The 22,674-nt window shown below is 37.1% G+C and overlaps 2 protein-coding genes across 2 annotated transcripts; both read left to right on the top strand.

The window, feature by feature from the left end:
• The first annotated feature begins 1,298 nt into the window (after window positions 1-1,298).
• Window positions 1,299-12,141, top strand: LOC102682988 (ectonucleotide pyrophosphatase/phosphodiesterase family member 7). Its single transcript, XM_006635380.3, has 6 exons — window positions 1,299-1,575; window positions 2,108-2,253; window positions 3,007-3,636; window positions 6,725-6,956; window positions 9,192-9,309; window positions 10,717-12,141. The coding sequence occupies exons 1-6, from the start codon at window positions 1,329-1,331 to the stop codon at window positions 10,772-10,774; spliced, it is 1,431 nt and encodes a 476-aa protein (XP_006635443.1). The 5' UTR covers window positions 1,299-1,328; the 3' UTR covers window positions 10,775-12,141.
• Window positions 12,142-13,558: 1,417 nt separating this feature from the next.
• cbx2 (chromobox homolog 2 (Drosophila Pc class)) lies at window positions 13,559-20,305 on the top strand. The gene is made up of 5 exons (XM_006635379.3): window positions 13,559-13,650; window positions 13,748-13,791; window positions 16,518-16,583; window positions 18,019-18,088; window positions 18,426-20,305. The coding sequence occupies exons 1-5, from the start codon at window positions 13,579-13,581 to the stop codon at window positions 19,860-19,862; spliced, it is 1,689 nt and encodes a 562-aa protein (XP_006635442.1). The 5' UTR covers window positions 13,559-13,578; the 3' UTR covers window positions 19,863-20,305.
• Window positions 20,306-22,674: the final 2,369 nt, after the last annotated feature.

Here is a 22,674-nt window from a genome sequence, read left to right as displayed (position 1 = left end):
CATTCGAGTGAAAATTCAAAGATAATTCACTCTCAACTTGTTTTGTCAACATCACCAAGACAGAGGGATGGATTACAAAAATAGGGAAATTCTTAAATGGAACAACTTCTCTTATACCATATCCTGCAAGAAATGTGCAACAGAATTCTGTGACTATAGTTATCCCTGTGACCTGACTAGTGAACCTGCTCTCAGCTCACTTCATATTTTGGGCTGCTGAGAACAGGAAGATCAATTCTTTAAAAAAAAATTTTCAGACAGCAGCAGAAACATTCATTGACTCACCAAACTTCAAATGTCCGCTGTTTATCTGTTTAAATTCATCATTTCAGCTGAACACAAGGAATTGCTTCAAAGTTGGATAGCCAGAACTTTGTTCATACACTTGAAGCTTTCAGGTTCTAGGCATTTGTTTCATACAGCTTTTTCGTTTAATTGTTTTAAACCTCAACAATAATTGCAGTTGTTTTTGCTACTAGTTTATCTAAAGAGTTCATTTTTTCATTATTTAAGGCTTCCAGGGAGTGGAAAAAATTCTTAGGATAACTGGTCTACCTAGTAACTTTGTTCTAAAGACATATACTAGGACAGATTTTCCATTACATTTTAGACATATAAAAGAGTCGACCACATAGGTGGCCTGTTCAGTGAATTCAAAAACCCTTTTCTTAAAAGGCACAGAAAGTATTTTACCAAATAGCTCCAAACATGGTAGTTTGAAACATGCAGGGAAGCCTAAGAAACTGTTTGCAGTGTTTCACGTATTAGGAGTGCTTTTTGTTTTAAATTCTCACATGTACACCATATTTTCTAATTTTTCATAACACAGCAATACTGTTATAAAGAATAAAGTTATAAACATATTCCTAGACAGGGTTTGGACAGAACTATCAAAACAAAAGACTACCAGCAGAAGTGGACTAATATGTGTTTGGCATGAGAGAATATTTTCAGAACATATTTAAATATTAAAATATGATTTAGCATAACTGTGTTAAACGCATCAGCATGCTACTTTCATGCGGTATCATTTTGATTTTGATTTTGTTCTTGTCACCATCTTTATATGGCAGAAAATCAAAGAATAATCATTTAGTCAAAAAGCAATTGTTTAGAGAACAATAATTGAAATAAGAAAAAACAATCACTTAAACGAGCCAATGAAGCAAAAAAAAAATCTGCTGAACAATTGCAATCTGGCAAAGGAGATAAACTTTGTGATTAGATAAGCAGGAAAACTTTGCTCATCATAAGCCATGTGCATAGGAGCAGTGCGCTCAGAGGGCTGCAAGGAAGAAGCAGTGTGTGCAGCTGGCAGTGTGCTGATCATGGTGTCGATGCTGTCTGTGTGCTTCCTGCTGGCGTCTCTGGCCCTCAGAGCTCCACTGAGCAGCACTGCTCCCTGTTGTCGAAACAAGCTGCTGCTCATCTCTTTCGATGGTTTCCGATGGGATTATGACCAGGATGTGGACACGCCAAATTTGGACGCCATGGCACAGGATGGGATCAAAGCCACATATGCCACACCACCGTTCATCTCCATCACCAGCCCTTCACACTTCACTTTGATTACAGGTGACCTCATTGCTTATTAAACCGTTTTCCTTTATCACCTTAATTCCCCAGGGGAACTCTTCTTTGTTGAGAAATGCTTATTGTAGTGGGGGTGGCATGGTGGTGGTTAGCATTGGTGTTAGCTGCATGGAGTTTTTATGTTTCTCTGTGTTTGCGTTCCTCCGAGTGCTCTGGTTTTATCCTGCAGTCATGTTTGCAGTCACATATACTGGTAAGTTAACTGGCTTCTGAGAAAGTTGGCCCTGGTGAGAAAGTGTGTGTCTGAGTTTGTGTTTATCTGATGCTCAACGGACTGGACTGGCATCCTGTCCAGAGTTTATCCCACCATGCATCTGTTGCTTGCCAAGATTGGCTGCGACCCTCATTTGGATAAAGTGATTATAAAATGGATGGATGGATAGATGGATAGATAGATGGTTGCTTATTGTTGCAGTCATGAACTAATATTCCTCTTTTAACAACTGCCCTACAGCAAATAGCCATTGCCATATCTCCTAAGCTGTAAAATTTAGTACAATTTTACTTTTTTCAGGGAAGTATGTGGAGAACCATGGTGTGATTCACAACATGTGGTTTAACACAACCACCGGAGAGAAAAAGCCATACTACATGACTCAGTTTGTTAATGAATGGTGGGACAATGGCAGTGTACCTATCTGGATCACAGCACAAAGACAGGTAAAGAATGTGTACAGTATTGCTAAAAATGTCACAAAAAAGCCACAGTGGAGTACAAATCCTGTAAACTAAGCTTCAGATAATGCAATCTAGTCTAGTTTTGAACTTAAGTAATAGTAATTGAAAGGGTACAAAGATCTCTTTCCTAATTTGAATAATTTAGGTGATTTCAGGATATGGTAGCTTTGGGAAAAAAGAAAACAAGATATTTTAGACAAACGAGTAATTTAAAAAACTGTTCTGTTCTGTTAACAAGAGTGCTTGTTATGAAGAACAAGCCAAGTTAAAATGAACCCTACCTCAGCTATCTTGATTTAGTTAAGTGTTCATGACAGGCTAGCTTGAAAAACAGGGTGAAGTGCCCTGTCATGGATTTATAGTTTAGAGGTTACAATTTCTATATCAGTGTTAGAATATTGCCGATGAATCATTGATACCTACTCTATGATGACGACGAGTTGCGAGTTAAAAGTTATCTACTGGACTATGATTTAATGACGTATATCAGCATTGCTTAAATGTTCAACTATCAGTTTTTCTAATAGAATATAGTAGTTGAATGAATAGCACACTGGTAGCAATTACAAAACAACAGTCCTGACATGAGCAGAACTTCTGAAAAATAGGTTCTGACAAATGGTCCTTGCATGCATGAGAGAAAACATGTTTCTTCCAAAGCATTCTGAAAAATAGCATTGCCATGTCCTCTCTCTGTGTCTCACTCTGGCGATGTGCATGATGTCCTCCACCCAGGGTCTGAAGGCAGGTTCGCTCCATTTCCCTGGAACTGCTGCCACCTACCAGGGTGAGAAGGCCCATCTGAGTGAGGTGGAGCCACGTTTCTATGACTATTCCAATGAGACTCAATGGCGGGAGAACGTGGACAAGGTGATGGACTGGTTCACGGTACAGCACCTGGACTTCGTGGCACTGTATTTCGGAGAGCCCGATAGCACCGGACACAAATACGGACCTGACTCCCCCCAGAGAAGGAACATGGTAAAGCAGGTCGACCGTACTGTGGGGTACATACGCAGCGTTGTTGACCAGCGCAGCCTCACGGACCACCTTAACATCATCATCACTGCCGACCACGGAATGAGCACTGTCCACAGAGCACCAGTGGTCCAAGAGATCACCCTCTCCAAGATCCCAGGATTTTCCTTCAAGGACCTCCAGTTCCACATTGTGGATTACGGCCCTGCCAGCCTTCTGCTCCCCAAGGAAGGCCTGCTGGATAAGGTCTATAATGCCCTGAAGAACGCACACCCAAAACTGCATGTGTATAAGAAGGAGGAAATGCCCAGGCGACTGCACTACTCCAAAAACTCCCGCATTCTGCCCCTGTTTCTATATGCAGATCCAGGATATGTCATAAATGGGGTGAGTATGCTAAAAATTCTTCTACCTTCTTCACACTGGCAACAACTTGTACAATTATAGTGCAAACATGAAGTTCTCAGATTAGCACCCACATCCATGCATTGCTTGCCTTTACTAACCTCTTTATAATTCCAACAGGAGGGCAGAGATTTTTCTTTGTTTGCATTATGAGTTTACAGTCTGAGACTGATAATGGAAAATTTTCATATCTCTCTGGGGCTCCTGGAAACTAAAGGGAGTGATTTTGTTTTCATCTCACTCCCAGTGGCAAGTGAAAACAGACTATTAATCCCGTAACAAGCAACTGCATTTTATCAACTCAGTCCCTGCTGGGATATAGCGAGGAAATCACCATACATTCATGCAAACACTATTCTGGGGTTTTCTTGAAATGACTAGTATGAAGTATTAAAAATAAGGGAGTCCCTGTTGTTTTGAAAAACCATACTGTATATGACTTTTTTCCTATCACTGTTATATAAGTGTTAATGTCTGGTAGAAAGCACAATCATCTTGGCAGCTTGCGTCTTTGAGGAAAAAATTACTACATATTTAGAAAACTATATGTTGATAAGATTGAATTGAAGGGTAACTATTGCCATCCCTAGTACTGTTGTACTCTACATTAAAAAAGATTCCCTTAGGACAGAAGTACAATCAGGTGCTAGTTTTTTTTTATATATACAACTGGTAAGCATGTGGACTGAGAAAAGGTTACATTAAAAATAAAAATTATAGATCTGGGCTGAAAGCTCATATTGGGTGGTAGCACAGTCTGTACTAAAACCACTTTTCTTCCTAATTTATGTCAATGATCTAGATTCAGGTATAGCTGGTAAACTAGACAGGTTTACAGGCCACACCAAAATAAGAGGAATAGCAGATGCTATTGAAGCAGGAAATAAAAATTCAAAAGATCTTGATAACATTCAAGAAATGCAGAGTATTATCTGTAGGTAGTAGACATATAACTACAAATTCAAAATAGGAAGTGCAGTGTTTAAAGAGGCTGCTTATGAAAAAGCTGGAGATAATATGTTCACATCATTTATATCCTCTAAACAACGTGAGAAGGCAATAAAAGGGCAAAGAAGTTAAAATGGTAGATTTTAAATCAAGGGATATACTGTCCAATGTACTAACAGAGTCTTATTCAGAATATTATGTACAATTTAAGTTACCGTTATAGAAAATATCTTTCTGGTCTGCCATCAGTCCAGAGAATATATTAGCCACCAGATATATTCTGGGATTTAAGAGAATATCCTATACTCATAGACTGAAGAAGCTGAATCAGTTTAGTCTTAAACAGAGATAACTATGAGGGAATCTGTGAAAATCCTAATTCAAAATCATCAAAGGCACTGATAAAATTAACCCAGTGGACTTGGACAGAATGAAGAGTGAAACATGAACCAGAGGACACATGTGTTTAAAATTAGAACAGGAAGTCTGTGCACAAATGGCTGTATGAGTATGGAACAAGCTACACAGCCATGTTACTGAAGATAATAGCCTGGTCTCCTTCATGAAATGGCTGGGTGAGATCCTTGGATTAATTAAGTAATAACTAGAAAATCGGCTATATGGACAAAATGTTCTTATAATAAAACATATAATGACTGCTTATACCTGATTTTAAGATGTTCAAGACTAAGCAATCTGTTTTCAAGTTTTGCATGGACAATTTACTCATTTGTTTTTCAACTATAGAGCATGATTCAGCTGAAGGAAAGTAGTTTATTCTTAATAATGGCAAAAAAACATAGTTTGTTTTTAAAGCAAATTACAATACAAGGAAGGTTTTGGCAAATATACCAGAAAAAAATACAATTAAGGGGAATCTCATTGAGAGTGCATCTGGTTTCTGTATCATTTTTCAATTGATTTGTTTAAACATAAACTACACTAAACCTCTTTTCCAGTTAAACTTACAATCGGAAACACTCAAGGGACAATAACATAAAATACAGACCTCAACATCAAGCTGTTTGCTGAAGTAAGCTGTTACTCAAAGTTTTCTTTTTAACCATGCTTTTAAATATAGTTTGTAATGTATGACAGTTAATGTTTATGTTTCCCTCACTGACTTCTGTGTAACAATATTTAACAAAGCCATACTACAGTATTCGATAATGGGGATATATTTAATCGCTATTGTAGTAATAGCTGATAAAATTAAGCTAATTGTGCAGCAGGAAGGACAACAAAGAAAAATATCTTAAAAATCCATATTTTCATCATTATGAAATCTGAACTGTTTTTTTCAAATTAAGCATTAAATTAAGATGTGTCTAATCTGTTCTATTAACAGCTCATATATAGTATTCAACTAATTTAAAATGAAATTAATTCTTCTACTAATTGAAATAAACGTTAAACGTTTAAAATGCCGCTGTTGTAAACTCAGGATTAAATTTTTAGTGAGACAGTATCGCCCTCTGCTGGTTGTGATATGAACATGTACTCCTATCAGATCAAGTAATAGGTTTATTCCATGCTGAAAAAAAGAAGAAAGAGAACACAACGTTTCGGCCGTGGAGCCTTCTTCAGCAAACAGCTTGATGTTAAGGTGGTTCGCCAGAGTGAGTTCCTTTGCAGCCTACGCATGCTGACGCAGCTACCCACCTGAACTACAACCTCCTATCAGATCATTACACAAAAAGCATGTGTAAAGTGATATTGTATTGGGGAAACTATAATTTCTAATCGGTTTAATTAAAATAAAAAGTAATAAAAGTAAACTAAAAATCTCAAAACGAAGGGTGAATATACAGAAATAGCTCGATCTCTTACAAAAATGAGAAAAAATCGGCTCCTGCTTTTTCTTGTGCATTTTTACCTTGAATAAGCGCGCCTTGTATTCACACTGCATGCTCTTGAAGCAAATAACCAGCCTTTAAAATATTTTTTTTAAGTTTTATAATAAGAACAGATTCCAAATACCATCTTACATATTCACGTTTGATTTATTTGGCAAGAAACATACAGACTGATCAATTCAATTAAGCGAGTGCCACTGACTACGGTGAGCAACGAATGTCAAAGTAATCTTTAAAGTAACGTATTTTTATTGTTGTTTCCTAAGTTGATTCCAGTACAGTTCAACAATGGGGAACATGGCTTTGACAATGACGCCATGGACATGAAGACAATTTTCCGGGCAGTAGGGCCAGACTTTAAGAAGAACCTAGAGGTGGAGCCCTTTGAAACTGTACATGTGTACGCACTGATGTGTCACCTGCTGCGCATTCAGCCCGAACCCAATGATGGGTCACTGGAGGTAACCCGGAACATACTGCAAACAAAAACAAATGAAGGTAAACAGCAAAACTGTAATTACTGTACACTACTGCCCACTGTATCGTCATACTTCATTCATCTGTGTCAGCGACAAGTTTCAAATCCTTGGTCCACAGAGTCTGCCTGTTCTAGTATTTCCATATGTAAAATATACAATTAAAGCCCCGATCAACATCAGCTGTTTTTTAAATGAAACGGGGCAAGGAAACCCAATTTGCACCCAGTTCCTTAGCTGGTACTGAGATAATAATATTATTATTAACATTAAAAATCCTTTTTACATTTAAGAACAAAGCTTTAGAAGAACAGATTAAAAATTAGTAAGTTGAAACCAATAACAACTTTTTTAGAAATTACCTGGATATAAATGTAATTCTATTAATCAAAGGGGGAGTAATTTGGGAAGAAGAATGCGCATCCACTATTCTTACACATCAGTTACAGTAAAAGCTACTTTGTATTCTTCCTTTAATAACACAGATATCCTTGTTTTTCCACACACATTTTAAGTAATACAACTTCGAGTTACTTAAGATGACAATTTAGAACTTTCCTTTCTAAAGGAAATAACAACAGAAGAGAAACCAAGTCAATCTGTAGGAAATGAATCCTGATCTGCAGCCCACAAACACGTTACAGTATTTGTTTCTGCCCATCTGATAAGACCGTAATCTCTCAGATGGCTGTCAGCTCAACCACTTCACACAGTTTCAGAAGTCTGAGAAAAGATAAGACAAAGGCCAATTAACCCAGACAATTAACTTTAGACTTACATATAAAACTGAATAATCTTAGTATTGTTAGGTATAAAGTTAACGATCCAATAAAGAGTAATATATAGAATTGACATGTTGCAACAAGAATTCATCAATTTATAAATTCCTTAAGAATTTCTTAACCTCAAGAACTAGCAATTCACTTTTCAGAGATGCGAACATCATAAACATTTTGCCTTGTTCCACCCTGACCATTCAATATTTTCCCTTTGTTATGCAGAAACAGTTCCAGGCTAATCTTCTTTTGGACATTTGCACCATATTGTTTTAAGCAAATAGCCTTAAATCTGTATTTAGTGGTACAAAATCTAGCCACCTAACTTTATGGATGTGCTGGGAAGAAGTTTGTGAATTGTTCCAACTTCAGGCTTTCTGAACTGAGCACTTGAATAAATGCCCCCCAAATAATAAGGTAAATACTCAGTTTAAGGTAAAAAAAGGTGTCTAAGATACCACCTTTATGTAAAAGGATACACATTTAACTGTCAGCAGATACCCTTTTAGGCACAGCTAGCACCTCTCACAGCATAATATTACCAGTTCATGTAAACTCACAAATTAATGGGAACCCAAATAAATAGCAATTATAATAAATCTCTTTAGATTCTCTATATGGCAAAATATGTATTTTAAATGCATTAGAAAATATAATGCTATTAATGCACTTTTACTCAAAGACTCTCACTAAATAAACCTTGTTCATTTACCTCATCAAGAAAGAATTACTGTATATAAATTGTCTGGAGGACAGAGGGAAATGTTTGAACAACCCGAGATAAATCTGAATTAAGTGGCAATTATACTGTAAGATGAGACAAGGCAACCCATGTGTCTTTCAATCAGATAACTAATCATTGCTAAGTCATCTATATCTTATCTTTTTACAGCTTGATGAGTGTTTTTATGCTTTAACCAATGTTGTGAAAGGCATCTGCAATCCCAAAGAATAATGCTGTAAAACGTGTGTCATAAATGGGCACAGTAATGTATCTAATGGTCTAGAGGACATCTGTTGAAGATTGACAATGAGGACAATAAATAAGAGTTACTTCATCCCCACCACAGCTCCTACACACAGATGTATCCACACATACATTTTTATAGGTAATGTTGACTGTGCCAACATTGTCTAACCCATTCAAATAAATTAATAAATAAGCAGAAACCCTTAAAGATTTAGGATTGCTAAATGAGCACACTGGTCTGTAAACAGAGCACTTCATGAATCACATTAGGCTGGCTATTACGTTGATCTAGGAAATGCCTCAAAACAATTATTGAGCAGAGGCATTTATCCGATGAACTAATCTAATGCAGCAGAAGCAAATTTGAATGCAGAGTAAACTCATACTGTACTACTAACCCAAAACAGTAGTGATTTTAAACAGTGGTGCTACTGTCACCCAAATTTATGTTTTGATATTTACTGCTGCTAACAGGTCTTTCTATTGTTCTCCTCTCTGATGTGTCTTGAAGGCTTTGGTGTCCTGACCCAGGTATTCATTGGTTTGACTGCAGCAGCAGGGTTCCTGGTGGTGGTGTTTGTCATCATCACTGTCCACACTGTACACAAACGGAGAAAGAGCCAACACAGGTACAAACAGCAACTTTCTGCAGCTTTTGTTCTGCTAAGTTCTCTCTTTGCCTTGTCAGAAAACAAAAAAACACCACAGCTCTTTTCCTAACTATTTAGTGTATTAAAACAAAACTTGTGTTGGTTCTAACAGACAGAATATAGTTTATTGTGAATACAGAAAGCATGGTGCAGCATAAACCTTGGCTTGATGAAGAAACATAAGAATCTCATCTGAACAGGAGAAGTGATGGGGTACCCAGAATCCATCATTTAAAAAATCAAATCACTATCATAGGTCTCAACAATGCAAAAAGTACATTAATGGGAACCCACATAGATAATGGGATAAACAGACTAAAAGGTGTCTTGGCATACGCACAAGAAAGCCAATCAGTTCTTGTAAATGAGTTTCAGCTGTGACAAAGATTTATAAAGAAAATGTAGTTTCTCTTTGGGACCAGTAGCTTTCCGTGGCTTAATGCGAGTTTAGGTGTTTTGCAGAAGATGAATACTGTGGTAGTCAAAAATACTTTCAAACACAGGCTACCTTTGTTCCACTAATGCGGTGAGAAAGTCTGCAGGTTCACTTATGAGAGCAGCTAGTTTGTTCTAACAAATTTCACACAACTGTGGTGCAGAGAAGGATAGTCTGTGTGCAGGTTTGCCTCACTAGATAGCAGGTTTTCAAAGCAAGACCAGTATTTGTTGCAGGACTTCTACCGCAGACAGCAAAAAAATATTTTTTGCACTTCTTTCATTTTGTCTTTTGTGAAAACGTCTCTGGACACCATACACCGTATGAGAACGATAACATTAGTGGTGGCGGGGGGGCATTTCCTAGCTTATTACAAGATTAATTAAATCTTTTACCTTTACCTTCCTAATTCACTCCTTGTCTTTTTACTGGAACAAACAAACTCTGAAAAATTAAAAAAACAAATACCTACCCTCTAAACCCATACTTGGACATGTCCTAGAGCCACAGTGCCCATAAATTCAATTAAATTTCTCTTAACTGAGGAGTATTGGCCTGAGATGGCTGTGTTACGAACATGAAAATGCAATAATAAGAAGTTGCGACTTCTTCTTTGTATTTGATAATATGACTCATTCATAGTAACACAATCAGCAAAGCATCACATGTGCACTTTCAGTACACGTACAGGTCTTTTTCAAGAGCATTCAAAATATTCAATGACAAAACCTATCACATTAGAATTTGCCAGGTTTCCCGAGAAATACACTATATTAATACAAGCAAGTTAGATGGCCTATTATATGGCGCAAAGAAATAATTGAATTGCTTCACACGTACTGTAAGTAAAACTGTGGGGACAATGTGTTTACGGACAAAGACAATGGACACTGAAGTCAGTGCAGCTGTATACTGTACCACATTCTTTGAATCCTGTTTTTTTTTTACAGATCCAAGAAGAATGGTCTAGATGAAAAATGCCCCAAGACAAAACAATCAAGATTTTGATAGTGCTGTTTAGAATATGAAGAGTACCACATCTGACCTTGTGAACACTACTGATGAACATGCTAGCAAACTTCAGTGAGACCTCCATTTCACAACAGGACACCAAGAACAAATGTTGCCTCCTATGTACTTTATGAGTTCATAAGTTAGCTATGCCAGGTTTTACTGTATATGCTCTTGTTATCTTCTTCATCTAAGAAGCTTTGTGTTATTTAAGAACATAAGTAATTTATGCCTTGGACACAGTTGACATTTTGCATCATCATATAGAAAACCTTATGTAGATAAGGGATCACATCTTATCAAGCCAATGAAGTGTGATTCAGTCCTATTGAATAATAGCTTTAACTTATTCAGCAAAAAAAAAATCCATACAATGCCTACAATGCCTAACAATAGCATTACCTTGCAAACTGGAGGCCTTTCTAAAAACATTGAGAGGTAATATTCATGTTGGCTTTTGATAACGAAATTGCAGGCCATGGAAAGCATCACAAAACAAGCATATTATTCTTAAACAGTACAAAGAAGTGTTGTGACGGATATTTGGATGTGGGTCACTTTATTTTTATTTAATTATTTAATGTTTTTTTCTTGCAAAGCTGGCTTAACTTCAGATTCATTGAGTATCATGAACAGGAATTTTAATGAACAGAAAACCCTTTTACAAAGACAACGGATCACTCATCAAAAATGAACAAAACAATAAATGAAGAAACACGTTTTAAAAACTCCATCGACTTTCATACACAATGAAAGGCGCCACAAACCTGAATTTACTTAATTTGCTGAATCACAGACATAATTCTCTTGAATTTGTACTAATCTTGACTGCCATTTCAAAAACAAATTCTCAGGATTTTGCAAACAGAAGAAATGTTTACTACAGATTTAAAGAAAGTATCTCTTTTTTCTATTTTCTTCATACAAAACTGTAAAAAACTGAAAGCTTTTAAATAGGTTTACCTTTCATAAAGGGACAATATTAAATTAATTTTAAAACGAATCTCAGGAATATTCTAAAAAGTGGCAAGGCAAATGACATTAAACTGCTATTTTTCACATAATATTCCAACAGCAGTAAAATAAATAAAATATTTTAATTTTGCTATAAAGTGTGTGAATTAGTCTTCATTACCATGGTGCCAAAACCCATGAAGGAGTAATAATCTGTAAAGGAGCACTACAGCTTGTCATGAGAAAAGTTCATTAAGTAGTTTCTAGTGGAAAGGAATTAATAAATGCAATAAGTGATGATAAAAGTATCCGCACAGTTGTGAAAAAGTGTCATTAAACATGAGAAGGAATGACAAATTTCACATTAAATGGTCTTGTGAGCCATTGAAAATTTCTAACATGTTAATGGATACTTTAGATCACAGTAAACAGGACATAACAGATACAGTAACTACAGGATCTATAGAAGAACTGTATTTGTGAAGTATGCGGCTGAATAACACGATTGATTTTGTGTGCTCATTTCACTATATATTATAAATGCATTATACTGTAGGTGTCATGTACATGTGTAATATTACATACCTATTTAGTTTTTACGTGAATATTTTAGATGGTCTTTTATCTACCCGCTATAAAATTGGTTCTATTCAAAACTCCCATTTACTTGATAATATACAGTATCAACTTAACAGAAACAGCATTTCACATACAATAAAAAGATATTGCTTTCTATTTTAACGTTATATAACACTACAATTTTGCTGAATGCAGGAAAGAAGAAAGTTACTTTGCATCTCCGATAAACATCACGCACAGGGAAACACAAAGCAGAGCACACAAGTGGAAATCGTGTGGAGTATGGGACGAGCTACCCAGCCATGTTGTTAAAGCCGATATCCTGGTTGGCTTGATGAGATCGTCGGGTCAACTAGCTACTTACTATCAACCTAGCGGGATTACTTCTCGTTTGTTATCCTTTCTTATTGTCTTAACATAAAGAACAAGTGATCCCATTTTCACCCAGTGAGTGGCACTAAAATCAATCAAGGCTCAAGGTATTTTAACAATTATTATAGGAACTATCGGTCAACATTTGTTTTAGCTTAACTTTTGAACGCAGGAAAAGTTTTTATTGTTTACCAATCGATCTTAAAATAAGTTGTTAATTGTAAGTTACAAAACACATGCAAAACTGTTCTTAGTAGTTCCAGTAGTAGGCTTATAAATAATAATTACAATAAAACCTCGTGCATTTTTTTTTCGAATAGTTTTGTTACAAGTCACTAAACATGCTAAAAGTTCAACCAAGTAATTTGTTTTACACACGTTTTTAAAATAAATGTAAAGTCCCATAATCTGTATATTACATTAAAAATGAGTTTAAAACGCTGTGTTGCTACGTTCTTTTAATTCCGTTTTAAGTAAAGCCGTATAATTATCGGCAGCAGCGAATAACCCAAGATAGGCATATTCTTTGTGGTTCTGCTCTTGGTTGCAATTAAAAGGATTTCAAACTGCAAACAGCCCTACACTTTGAACCCAATTTAATTATGAGGCTGACCTAAAACAACATGCATGTCTATACAAGTGCGTAAAGGCAAAGGCCAAAAAGATAACCCGTCCTCTCCAAAAATCAAAATCTCTCAAATTCGATTGGCCGAATTAAAGATTTCAGGTACAGAAAAAACTACAAGAAAAACAAACAAAAAGTGACGTCTAACTCAAAACGTTTTCTACAAGGAAAACGGTACGGTGCGGGCAAAGGGACAATCTTCATGCTTGTTTTCTTTCCGCCCTCTTTTTTTCTTCTCGTTTAATGAAAGAGGTATAGTACTGCAGTAGCCATGGAGGAGTTGAGCGCCGTGGGAGAACAGGTTTTTGATGCTGAATGCATCCTTAACAAAAGGCTCAGAAAGGTTAGAATTCGGCGAAGACGATACTTCAGATTCGAAAATATTGGCTCGAAGAAGGATTGCGGTGATCCGCTGACATTTTCACTCTTTATTTTTGCAGGGAAAGTTGGAGTATCTGGTGAAGTGGAGGGGGTGGTCATCTAAGTAAGTGCTCGCTGCTAGAGGCTCGAACAATGAAAACAACAACAACGTGTCGCTTGTTGCTCCTCCAGAGCTCTAAGTTGCTTCTCGTTGTAAAAGACTTTGTCTAGATGAGCAGTAGAAAAACATTGCAAGACAAAAAAAGATCTCACGATGTGTTTCTGTAGTTAGATTTTCATTAAAGCTGTGAGCACAAGTTTAAGCTAGAACCGTAAAAAAGTAACCGCTCATTCAACAAAACACGAACACAACTGGTCTGCATTTGAGCTTTTTCTAACCAAATAAGTACCTCCAGTTAAATCAACAATTCTACTTCGATTGCGCCGTATTTGTCCTATATTATGTTTAACCTTTTAAGGTCTTTTTGAAATGCGTTTTGAGGCATTTTATTGATCGAACTGGACTGTCTTGGTTGTTGTTTTGTCAATAATGTATAAGTTAAAATAGTGCTGTCTGTATATTTAGCTTTTCTTTATCTAAAATTCGCTATTTTTTATTACGTCTCGTGTGATAAACTGAATTTATTTCTGGAGGGAAAACGCAGAGTTGATTTGAATAAAAACCGTTATTGATGGCAATACGTATATACAATACCTATGCCTGAGCTCTTGCACATGCCCCAGCATGAACAATTCCGATTTAAATGTTTGTTAATCGGATTTGTATATTTTTACCCTCTCGATTTAAATGTCGTGCACCTTATTAACAATGTTATAATGGGAGAAAAATATATACACTCTTTGGGGGGGGGGGGGGCGGGGGAACGAGTTGATATTCTAGAGAAAGCAAATTAAAAATGTTGTACTTAAGGAACACTGTCCAATATTGCAGACGCAGCTGCCCTACCAAATCTCTCTGGGCTTTCTTTACTTGTGCATGTTCCCATTTCACTGCCCTGTCCCCCTCATCTATTCTCTCACATTGTTGCTGCTAATCCTCCATCGATGGGACCTTGCCCCTCTATTCACTTCGAGGTGTAGCCTTCCTCTTTCTTACGTGTTCCGTTTCCTCTGCAGTAATACCGTGTTACTGGATCTGAGAGTGATCAATGTGATCTGATCAGTTTTAATGTTCATCTGATGTGTTTTTCCATGACATCTTTTGTTCAGATTTTAATTCGGTTGCATGCCACCTTTGATATAAAGTATCAAATTTCGTAAGGATTAACCAACAATTTAACTTTAATGTGAATGGGAGTTTTTTTGTGCGTTTGTGAAATGCTAGTCACTTTGAAGCTCTGCTTCCCTCTTGTTTAAAGTTTTAATCTGACGTTCAATCCAGTGGGTCTGTTTGTTCCTGTTGAATCCCTGTTGTGTTACTTCGTTCTTGCTTTCTCATGTAAACACTTTAATATTAGTTTAGATTTATGTTCAAATAAATAATGAGAGTTATGAGAAGCGAGTAACATCATGAAGTTTAAGCAGTGAATATACACCTGCCCTTTCTCTTTATATTTACACTTTATTATTCAAATATAATAAAAAGTTCATCCTAACAGAACACTTAAAACCAAAATACATTCTAATTAACTAACATATGTAATCTAGACGTAAAATGTCTAGACATCTGTATTATGTGTAACATGTTTTATATAACATCTGTTTTATGTTTAAAAAAATAACTTAATTTAGGTAAAATATAAAGTGACCGTAAAGTAGTATTTCATTGGTAATACTTACTCATTGGTAATACATTAAAAACAATATTCTTAATAAAAAAATGATTTTTAAAGTCTCAGTTTAAGATGATCATTATTTTTTATGTATAATGGTTGGTAGACTGTTCATACAGAAATTTCTTGCTCTGTATCACAGTTCTGTAATTACATTACAGCTATAGTTTTCCTTTGCTCATTTGCATAGCAAGTGCAGTGAAGACTATTCGTTTATATTAACTGCAGTGAAGCCAAGTCAAAATGAAAGTGTGTGGGTTTTATAGACTTAAAACTCACCACCTTCTCTTGGTTCAGAGTTTCCCTTTGATGTGATGTTGTAAATCTAGCCTTTTATAGCTCTTTGAATACTAAAAAAATCTTGTTGGCAATGACGTTAGAATTTCATTTTAAAGTTTCAAAGTAAGAATTGTAATGCATAGACACTCATTAATCTGGGATTACACTGTAAAAATAGCGCTAAAGACATTGCACAAATCAGAGTTAAGAGGTAAACTTGTTACTAAAACTGGGCAACTAACAAAGCTCAGTCAGGAATGTATCAAAGAATTCCAATTCTTTGGCAGTCAGAGTATTCAAATATTTAATTTACAGTGCTGACATTTACAATTTCCGTCTTTCGGATGAGACGTTAAACCGAGGTCCTGACTCTTAGTGGTCATTAAAGACCCCCGGGCATTTCTTGATAAGAGTAGGGAGTTATCCGGGTGTCCGGCCCAAATCCCCCCCCCCCCTCGGCCTTTACCGTGGCCTCCAAATTGTCCTCATGTATGATTGGCTTGCACTTGCCCTGCGATCGACTGGCGCCCCTTCCCTGCCTTGCGCTCGTTGCTTACTGGGTAGGCTCCAGCTTCTCGCGTATGGTATGAAGCGGTTTGGCAAAGGACATGACATTTACAATTTTAAGTTACAACCAAATGACTCAAGACCCTCCCTCCACACACACACAAATACATTAAATTACAATTTTTTGGAGCCCTTCTTTATCAGACATATATTATTATTATAGTGTCACTGGATTTCATGACTGGAAGTTTTTTTTTTTAATTTATTTCAGACACAATAGCTGGGAGCCTGAGGAGAACATCCTTGATCCAAGACTGCTGGCTGCATTTCATAAGAGGTGAGTAACTGCTGGAGCTTCAAAGCAAGGGGTCTGTGCCATAGAGCTATTAAACATCTTTTGTATAAACAAATGTACAGGAAAGCTGTGCCCTGTAGTGAAAGACAATAAAGATGGAGTAGCATCCAATTCATCGTTAATGGTTTAATATATCATTTTGGATATTTTTTTCTCTTCTGCGAATAACCAGGTAGTTTAAATACCAGGTCCAGATTTCTCCACAATTTAAATACCGAGAACAATTTCTCCCTGGCAGAAAGTTCAGACTGCTTTGACTTTCACTATATGATTTACAGGGAGTGCCATGGGACTGACCTGGCAATGGTATGAATTGGCAGCGTATGCAATGCAACACAAGATTTTGAGTAATTGTTATTTTCACCACCCTTCAAGGATTGTTTAAATGCAACATTGTGTTCTGTACCATTGTACAAATATGCTGCTGCGTCCTCATACTTGGAGTTACTTTAACGTGTAATGTTTAGGTTATGAAACTTTTTTTCTTCCACTGCATCTGCTGTAGAACAAATGATGACATGTTTCAAAACAATGCCTGAAATTAAATAGTGGAATTGACTTTGCTATGTAAAAGCTTTGTTTAGATACTGTAGGTGTAAGTAAATATCTTGTTTTACATGTAACATGGACAATGTTAGTGAACAGGAAGAGAAAAAAAACATAAAACAGATTACAATTGGCAACGATTTATGATTGTATAATCTGGTTCTCTGTTTATGGTTATTTACCAGTTACTCTGAAGAGCACTGCAGGTAGTTTTTAATTTAACTGCGAGATATTTCACAACATTATGACACAGAGTCTTAATTCTGATACACAGAATTGGTCACTCAATGCTGATTATCGCTGGTCACGTTATGTTAGGGCCTATGTAATATGGCTTAAACACATAGATCTCCACAAGTTACCTGTTTCTTTGTGAAAAAACTAAAGTTGCACAGTTGTAAAACAAACTGTGCAAGACTAGATGTGATTTCAAGTGGAAAAGGTGAAGGCGGTGATACAGGAAAAGGGCTTTTAGAAAACTATGAAAGTAGTGGCTGAACTACCCACAATATGAAACATGGAGGGGTATATTTTTCCTACTCTAATTTTTTTTCTCCATTGCACACAGGAAACCTAATCATACACACAAAAGCAGCGTGGGTATTTAAAGAATTAGTTTCCTGAGGGTTGCATTTGCTATTCCCTGTGTGGGTTTAAATTTTTTTGTTTACATAATAGAAAGTTAGTTCTGCTTTGAGGCTTGAATTTTGATTAAATAGAAAAAAAACTGTTAATGTCAATAATTTATCCCCTGTGCCAAACATAACCAGTACCTTTTGTCAGTACTTCTTGATCTCAGTCTAAACTGACAGCTGTTGCTCCTTTTAAAAAGAGTACCTGTTTATAGTGAATGTCTTTTCTTCATCACCAGGGAACAGGAAAAGGAAATTTTATTCCGCAAAAGAGGAAAAAGGCCCAGGGGAAGGCCACGGAAAAACATGGTGAGTATAATTTATTTCTGACATTAGGGACAGTCTCGACAACCTAAATATCTAGTGGATTTGAATAGGATGTAACCACAGACATCCTGCGGAGGACTTAAAATGGAGAACTTAAAATGATAAAGTAACTTGGCTCATTTGCTCAATTCCTCAAAGGCAAATTAGTGAAACTGAGGTTTAGGGGTAAGATTAAGTTTACAAGTAATATCTGTATTAGGCCATTACGAAATAATAAAGATGTTCAAACAAGTTCAAATTCCTGAGTCCATTCTAATCAGATGGAGTGTCCTACCAGGATTTCTAATGAGTGTCCCCTCGCCTGTCTTGTATGGTTTAGGAAACATCGGCTCCTGTAGTAGCAAAATCAAGCAGCTCTTCCTCATCATCATCTTCATCAAGTTCGTCTTCGTCCTCTTCCTCTTCGTCCTCTTCGACGTCCTCCTCCGATGAAGACAATGACCCCGAGACAAAGCCGGGTCCGCGGAGCCGTGAACTCCACCCAGTGCCACAGAAGAAAGCTCAGATACTTGTTGCAAAGCCAGAGCCAGTGAAGAAGAAAAGAGGAAGGAAAGCCCTCCCCCCAGAGCTGAAGGCACTTAGACAGAGCAAGAGTCCCCGCAAGGCTTTAAAGACAGCCGCTAAAGACTCTCCTGTCGAGCCAAAAGTTGGCATCAAGAAGCCACTTCAGCCAGCTAGCTTCACTTACACAGGATTGAGCAGAGGTACAAGGGACTTTATCTCTGGCAGTTCTCAAGGCGGGGGCTCTTTCACACAAGGCAGCTCTGTGAAAAGCTCTTTGAATACAACTGGAGCCAACCGGCCTGTGGCCACAGCCAGCCCTTCCCTTGGCAGACTGGCTACAAACAAGAATGCTTCAGACTTCAAACTGTCTGTTTCTGACGTAGGTAGTAGCGCAGGGTTAGACTCGAAAAGTGCTGCCTCCAAGTCCTCTGGAGTTGCAGCACTTAATTTACACAATTCAAAACTATCCAGCAGCAATCAGGGTGCCCCCCAGACGCCTCTCGGATCTCCAAATGGGCAGAAGAAGCAAGAGGGGCCTGGGCAGAATCCCGTGGCACGGCTCTCGAGCAGCAAGCCAGCTGCTGTACCCTCCCCTTCGAAAGGCAGCACCAACCAGGCACTAAGCCTGCAGGCACTAAACCTACAGAGTGTGAACAAGACGGCACAGAGTAGCACCCCCTCAGGGAATGGCACCACTCAGGGATCAAGCCTGAAGAACACAGGAAGTCCAATCAGAAAAACTATGGGTAGTACCGCTAGGCATACGAACAGCTCAGGACAAAATGTCCCAACTACAGGGAACCAGCATCCTGTACCAAGAAACAGCCAACCTGGAGGAGATGCTGGAAAGCTTGAAGAAAACAGTAACAAGGGTCCAGTTGAAGGTGAAAAGCAGAACAAAAGGACTGGGAAAGTGGAAAAGAGCTTTTCTCAGAATAACCAGTCAGCAGATGGTGGAAGCAACAAGCCAAGGCAAGAGAGGACATCTTCGAAGGACAGCAGCAAACCTACAAAGGTCCTGAGCGAGATGAGCACTGGGGAGGATGAGACCAGTTCCGACTCAGACCAGGATTCCCACTTCTCCAGTAACAGGCAGAACATGTCCATTGCTGTGCAGACCAGCCAGGACTGGAAGCCCACACGCAGCCTGATTGAGCATGTCTTCGTCACTGATGTCACAGCTAACTTGGTCACTGTGACAGTCAAGGAGTCCCCAACCAGTGTTGGGTTTTTTAACATCCGGCATTACTGAATATGCTGATTGGCACCTCTTCACCATTGTCTTTATTAAACTGGAAATACCCTACCTAGGCATGGGGACGTTAAGCAAGAACAGAACATGAATTTAGGGGAGGAGATAAGCTATAAGGTCACAATAGAAGAGGCCTTTTGACCCACCTAGCCTGTTTGCTGTAGTGGTGACAAATCTAAGTATTAATAATTATATTTGTGAGCTTTTCCATCTTGTGCTTTGCACTTTTTGTTTATAGTATTCATCTCTTCATCCTTTTTACTGATAGAGAACAAAGGGAAATTAAGAATCAAAATATTTTTCCAAGGCAGACCTGTAGTTCCCAAAAGTCCTTCTTTGATACATTTTTGAGAATTCCCAGAAATGCTTAAAACATTTTTCTGTGTTGTGATCTCAACTGTATTCAGATGTTTCAGAAGTAATTAAGGTTCCTTTTCCAATTATTCTAGATATTTTTCTTCCAAATGTCTTTTAATACTGCTCTTTCCTAAAATCCCTTAGTTTTTAAGCTTATATATGCTCTTCCCGCTGTTTGTAATGATTCAAAAGGAAATTACACCAGCCCAAAAAGTTTGCAAATAATTTTAAAACTCAAATTAATTGATTAAAAAACACTACTAACCTGAAGTAGACCTTAATAATTAAATCTAAATACATTGCGATGGCTTGTAGGTTACATGCAAACATTTTTTAAAACTTTGTAAAACAGGCAAATGTTCTACAGAATGTTTATAAAGTGCATTTTTCTGGAAGAGTCAGTTGCTTCTAACTTTTGCATATTCCCGATTTTTTGTTCTTTCTGCTGGAAAGACAGTTTGACCACAGGCTTAAAGGTTTGTGTTGATCTGATAGGTTACATTTAGAAATGGCCAGATTTTCAGATGATGTTTTCAATTTAGAAATGTGTGTGTTTGTAGGAGTCCTTGAAAGCCTGGATTCACCTGCAGCTCTTCTTGAAAACACCTTATCCTGATGACCAATGTTACTACAGAAATCCTGGACCCAGAATATCTGATTAAAATCTGCCAAATCCTAAAAAATCATGAATGAATTAGAAAACGAAACAAACATGTACAAATCATTTTATGCAAATTCCAGTCTGCTTCCAAAACCCTGTGTAAACCTGAACCTTGAAATATATGCATCTATACCTTTGTGTCACTATTACACAGTTTACGTGAACTTTTTATGCTTTATTCCTTGGGTCTGTAAGTAAACAAAAGCTCTTCAATCTATCCTGACAAAGTGATACTTCTTTTAAACATGTGACAAGATAAGGAACCCGTTTATTCTTGAAGTAGTCTTGGAATAGAATGAAATGTCTGGTAACTACTTGATTTCAAATTTCTGTGAGACTATCACGTTTCTCATCAGCCCTGGATGATGTTTTTTCTCAGATTTGGGGGCATTTGTTCGTTCCAGAACTTGCCTTTTACACCCCAGGGACCACCATTATTGTCTTATAACTGGTAATATTTAAACTGAACAAGAGCACAAACTTCTCAGAGTATTTGAAGCAGTGGTTTTGTTCTTGTCGTGTGATGGTGGTGTTGAAAACGTTTTCTAGATCAGACTGCTGTACCAATGAACGAAATGTTGGTGGTTAAGTCTAAAACACAACCAAACCAACAAACAAGATTACCAAAAACTTGATTGGTTTTATATGTCCTCTGTCTTCACGAGTTTCACAAATATTAGCATAACCCTGGAGAAACAGCATTGCTGGAAATATTTGTCAAAGCAATGCATTAGTTACCTATTCTCTACACTCTTATTTAAAGACAAGGAAGGACATTGACTACCAATCGCTTGTTTGTTTACCTATTCAAGGTGCTTTACAACTCAGTCTTGCTGGATACTTTCCTCATTATTCCTGCAAAAGTGGAAAGGTCACATGGGCATTCTAAAGAACAGTGGGACTACAAAGAAAATCTCTTGATACAAAACAAAATGCATGTCTTTTCCTTTCCTAACTGTGGTGAAAGGCCATTAGAGACTTTTTTATTGCAAAGTTTGAAATGGTGTGAACTTTGTTCTCACATACATACTGTACACAAGGATACAGTGTATCTGCTACACTGGAGGATATGTGGAATATTTGGAAAAGGGAAATGTCAGGGGAAACTGAACACCTTTGGCAGACTGTGGGATTTTTTAAATGTGAACAATCCATTTGAGCTTAAAACGCAACAAAATGCTAAACAGGTATACATTTCAATGGACCTTCAATGTTACTATCATTTTGCATGACAAACTTTTGTTAAGTGCTTTTTGGCACTTCCTTTCCATACTTAATGTATTAGCAAGCTTTTGTAAAGCAAATTATGTTGAACAGTTCATGAAATCTCTCACATAAACACACTTTCTGTAAGCATCTGTCTCAAAATGTGATTTACCTTTTAAGTTTAAAATAATTGAGACAGAAGTGCAGAAAAAATAATGGCTGGATAAGTTAAAGGAGTGGACAGATGCAGCATTTAAATGACAGCAGAATTAGAAAAGAGAGATTTCTTAACTGTCTCCTCATAATTCTTCATGACCAAAATTTTCTGCACAAATGTGTAACATTAGTACTGTAATATATACTAAATCCTGTTTCTAGGCCTGTTTCTAGGCCAAACAGGGAAATAAAAAATGTACAGTGTTGTGGTGACAAATCTAAGTATTAATAATTATATTTGTGAGCTTTTCCATCTTGTGCTTTGCACTTTTTGTTTATAGTATTCATCTCTTCATCCTTTTTACTGATAGAGAACAAAGGGAAATTAAGAATCAAAATATTTTTCCAAGGCAGACCTGTAGTTCCCAAAAG

Source organism: Lepisosteus oculatus, chromosome 9, assembly GCF_040954835.1.
Source record: "Lepisosteus oculatus isolate fLepOcu1 chromosome 9, fLepOcu1.hap2, whole genome shotgun sequence".
Lineage (NCBI taxonomy): Eukaryota > Metazoa > Chordata > Actinopteri > Semionotiformes > Lepisosteidae > Lepisosteus > Lepisosteus oculatus.
Note: the sequence above shows the minus strand (reverse complement) of the source record. Positions and strands in the feature narration are given on the sequence as shown.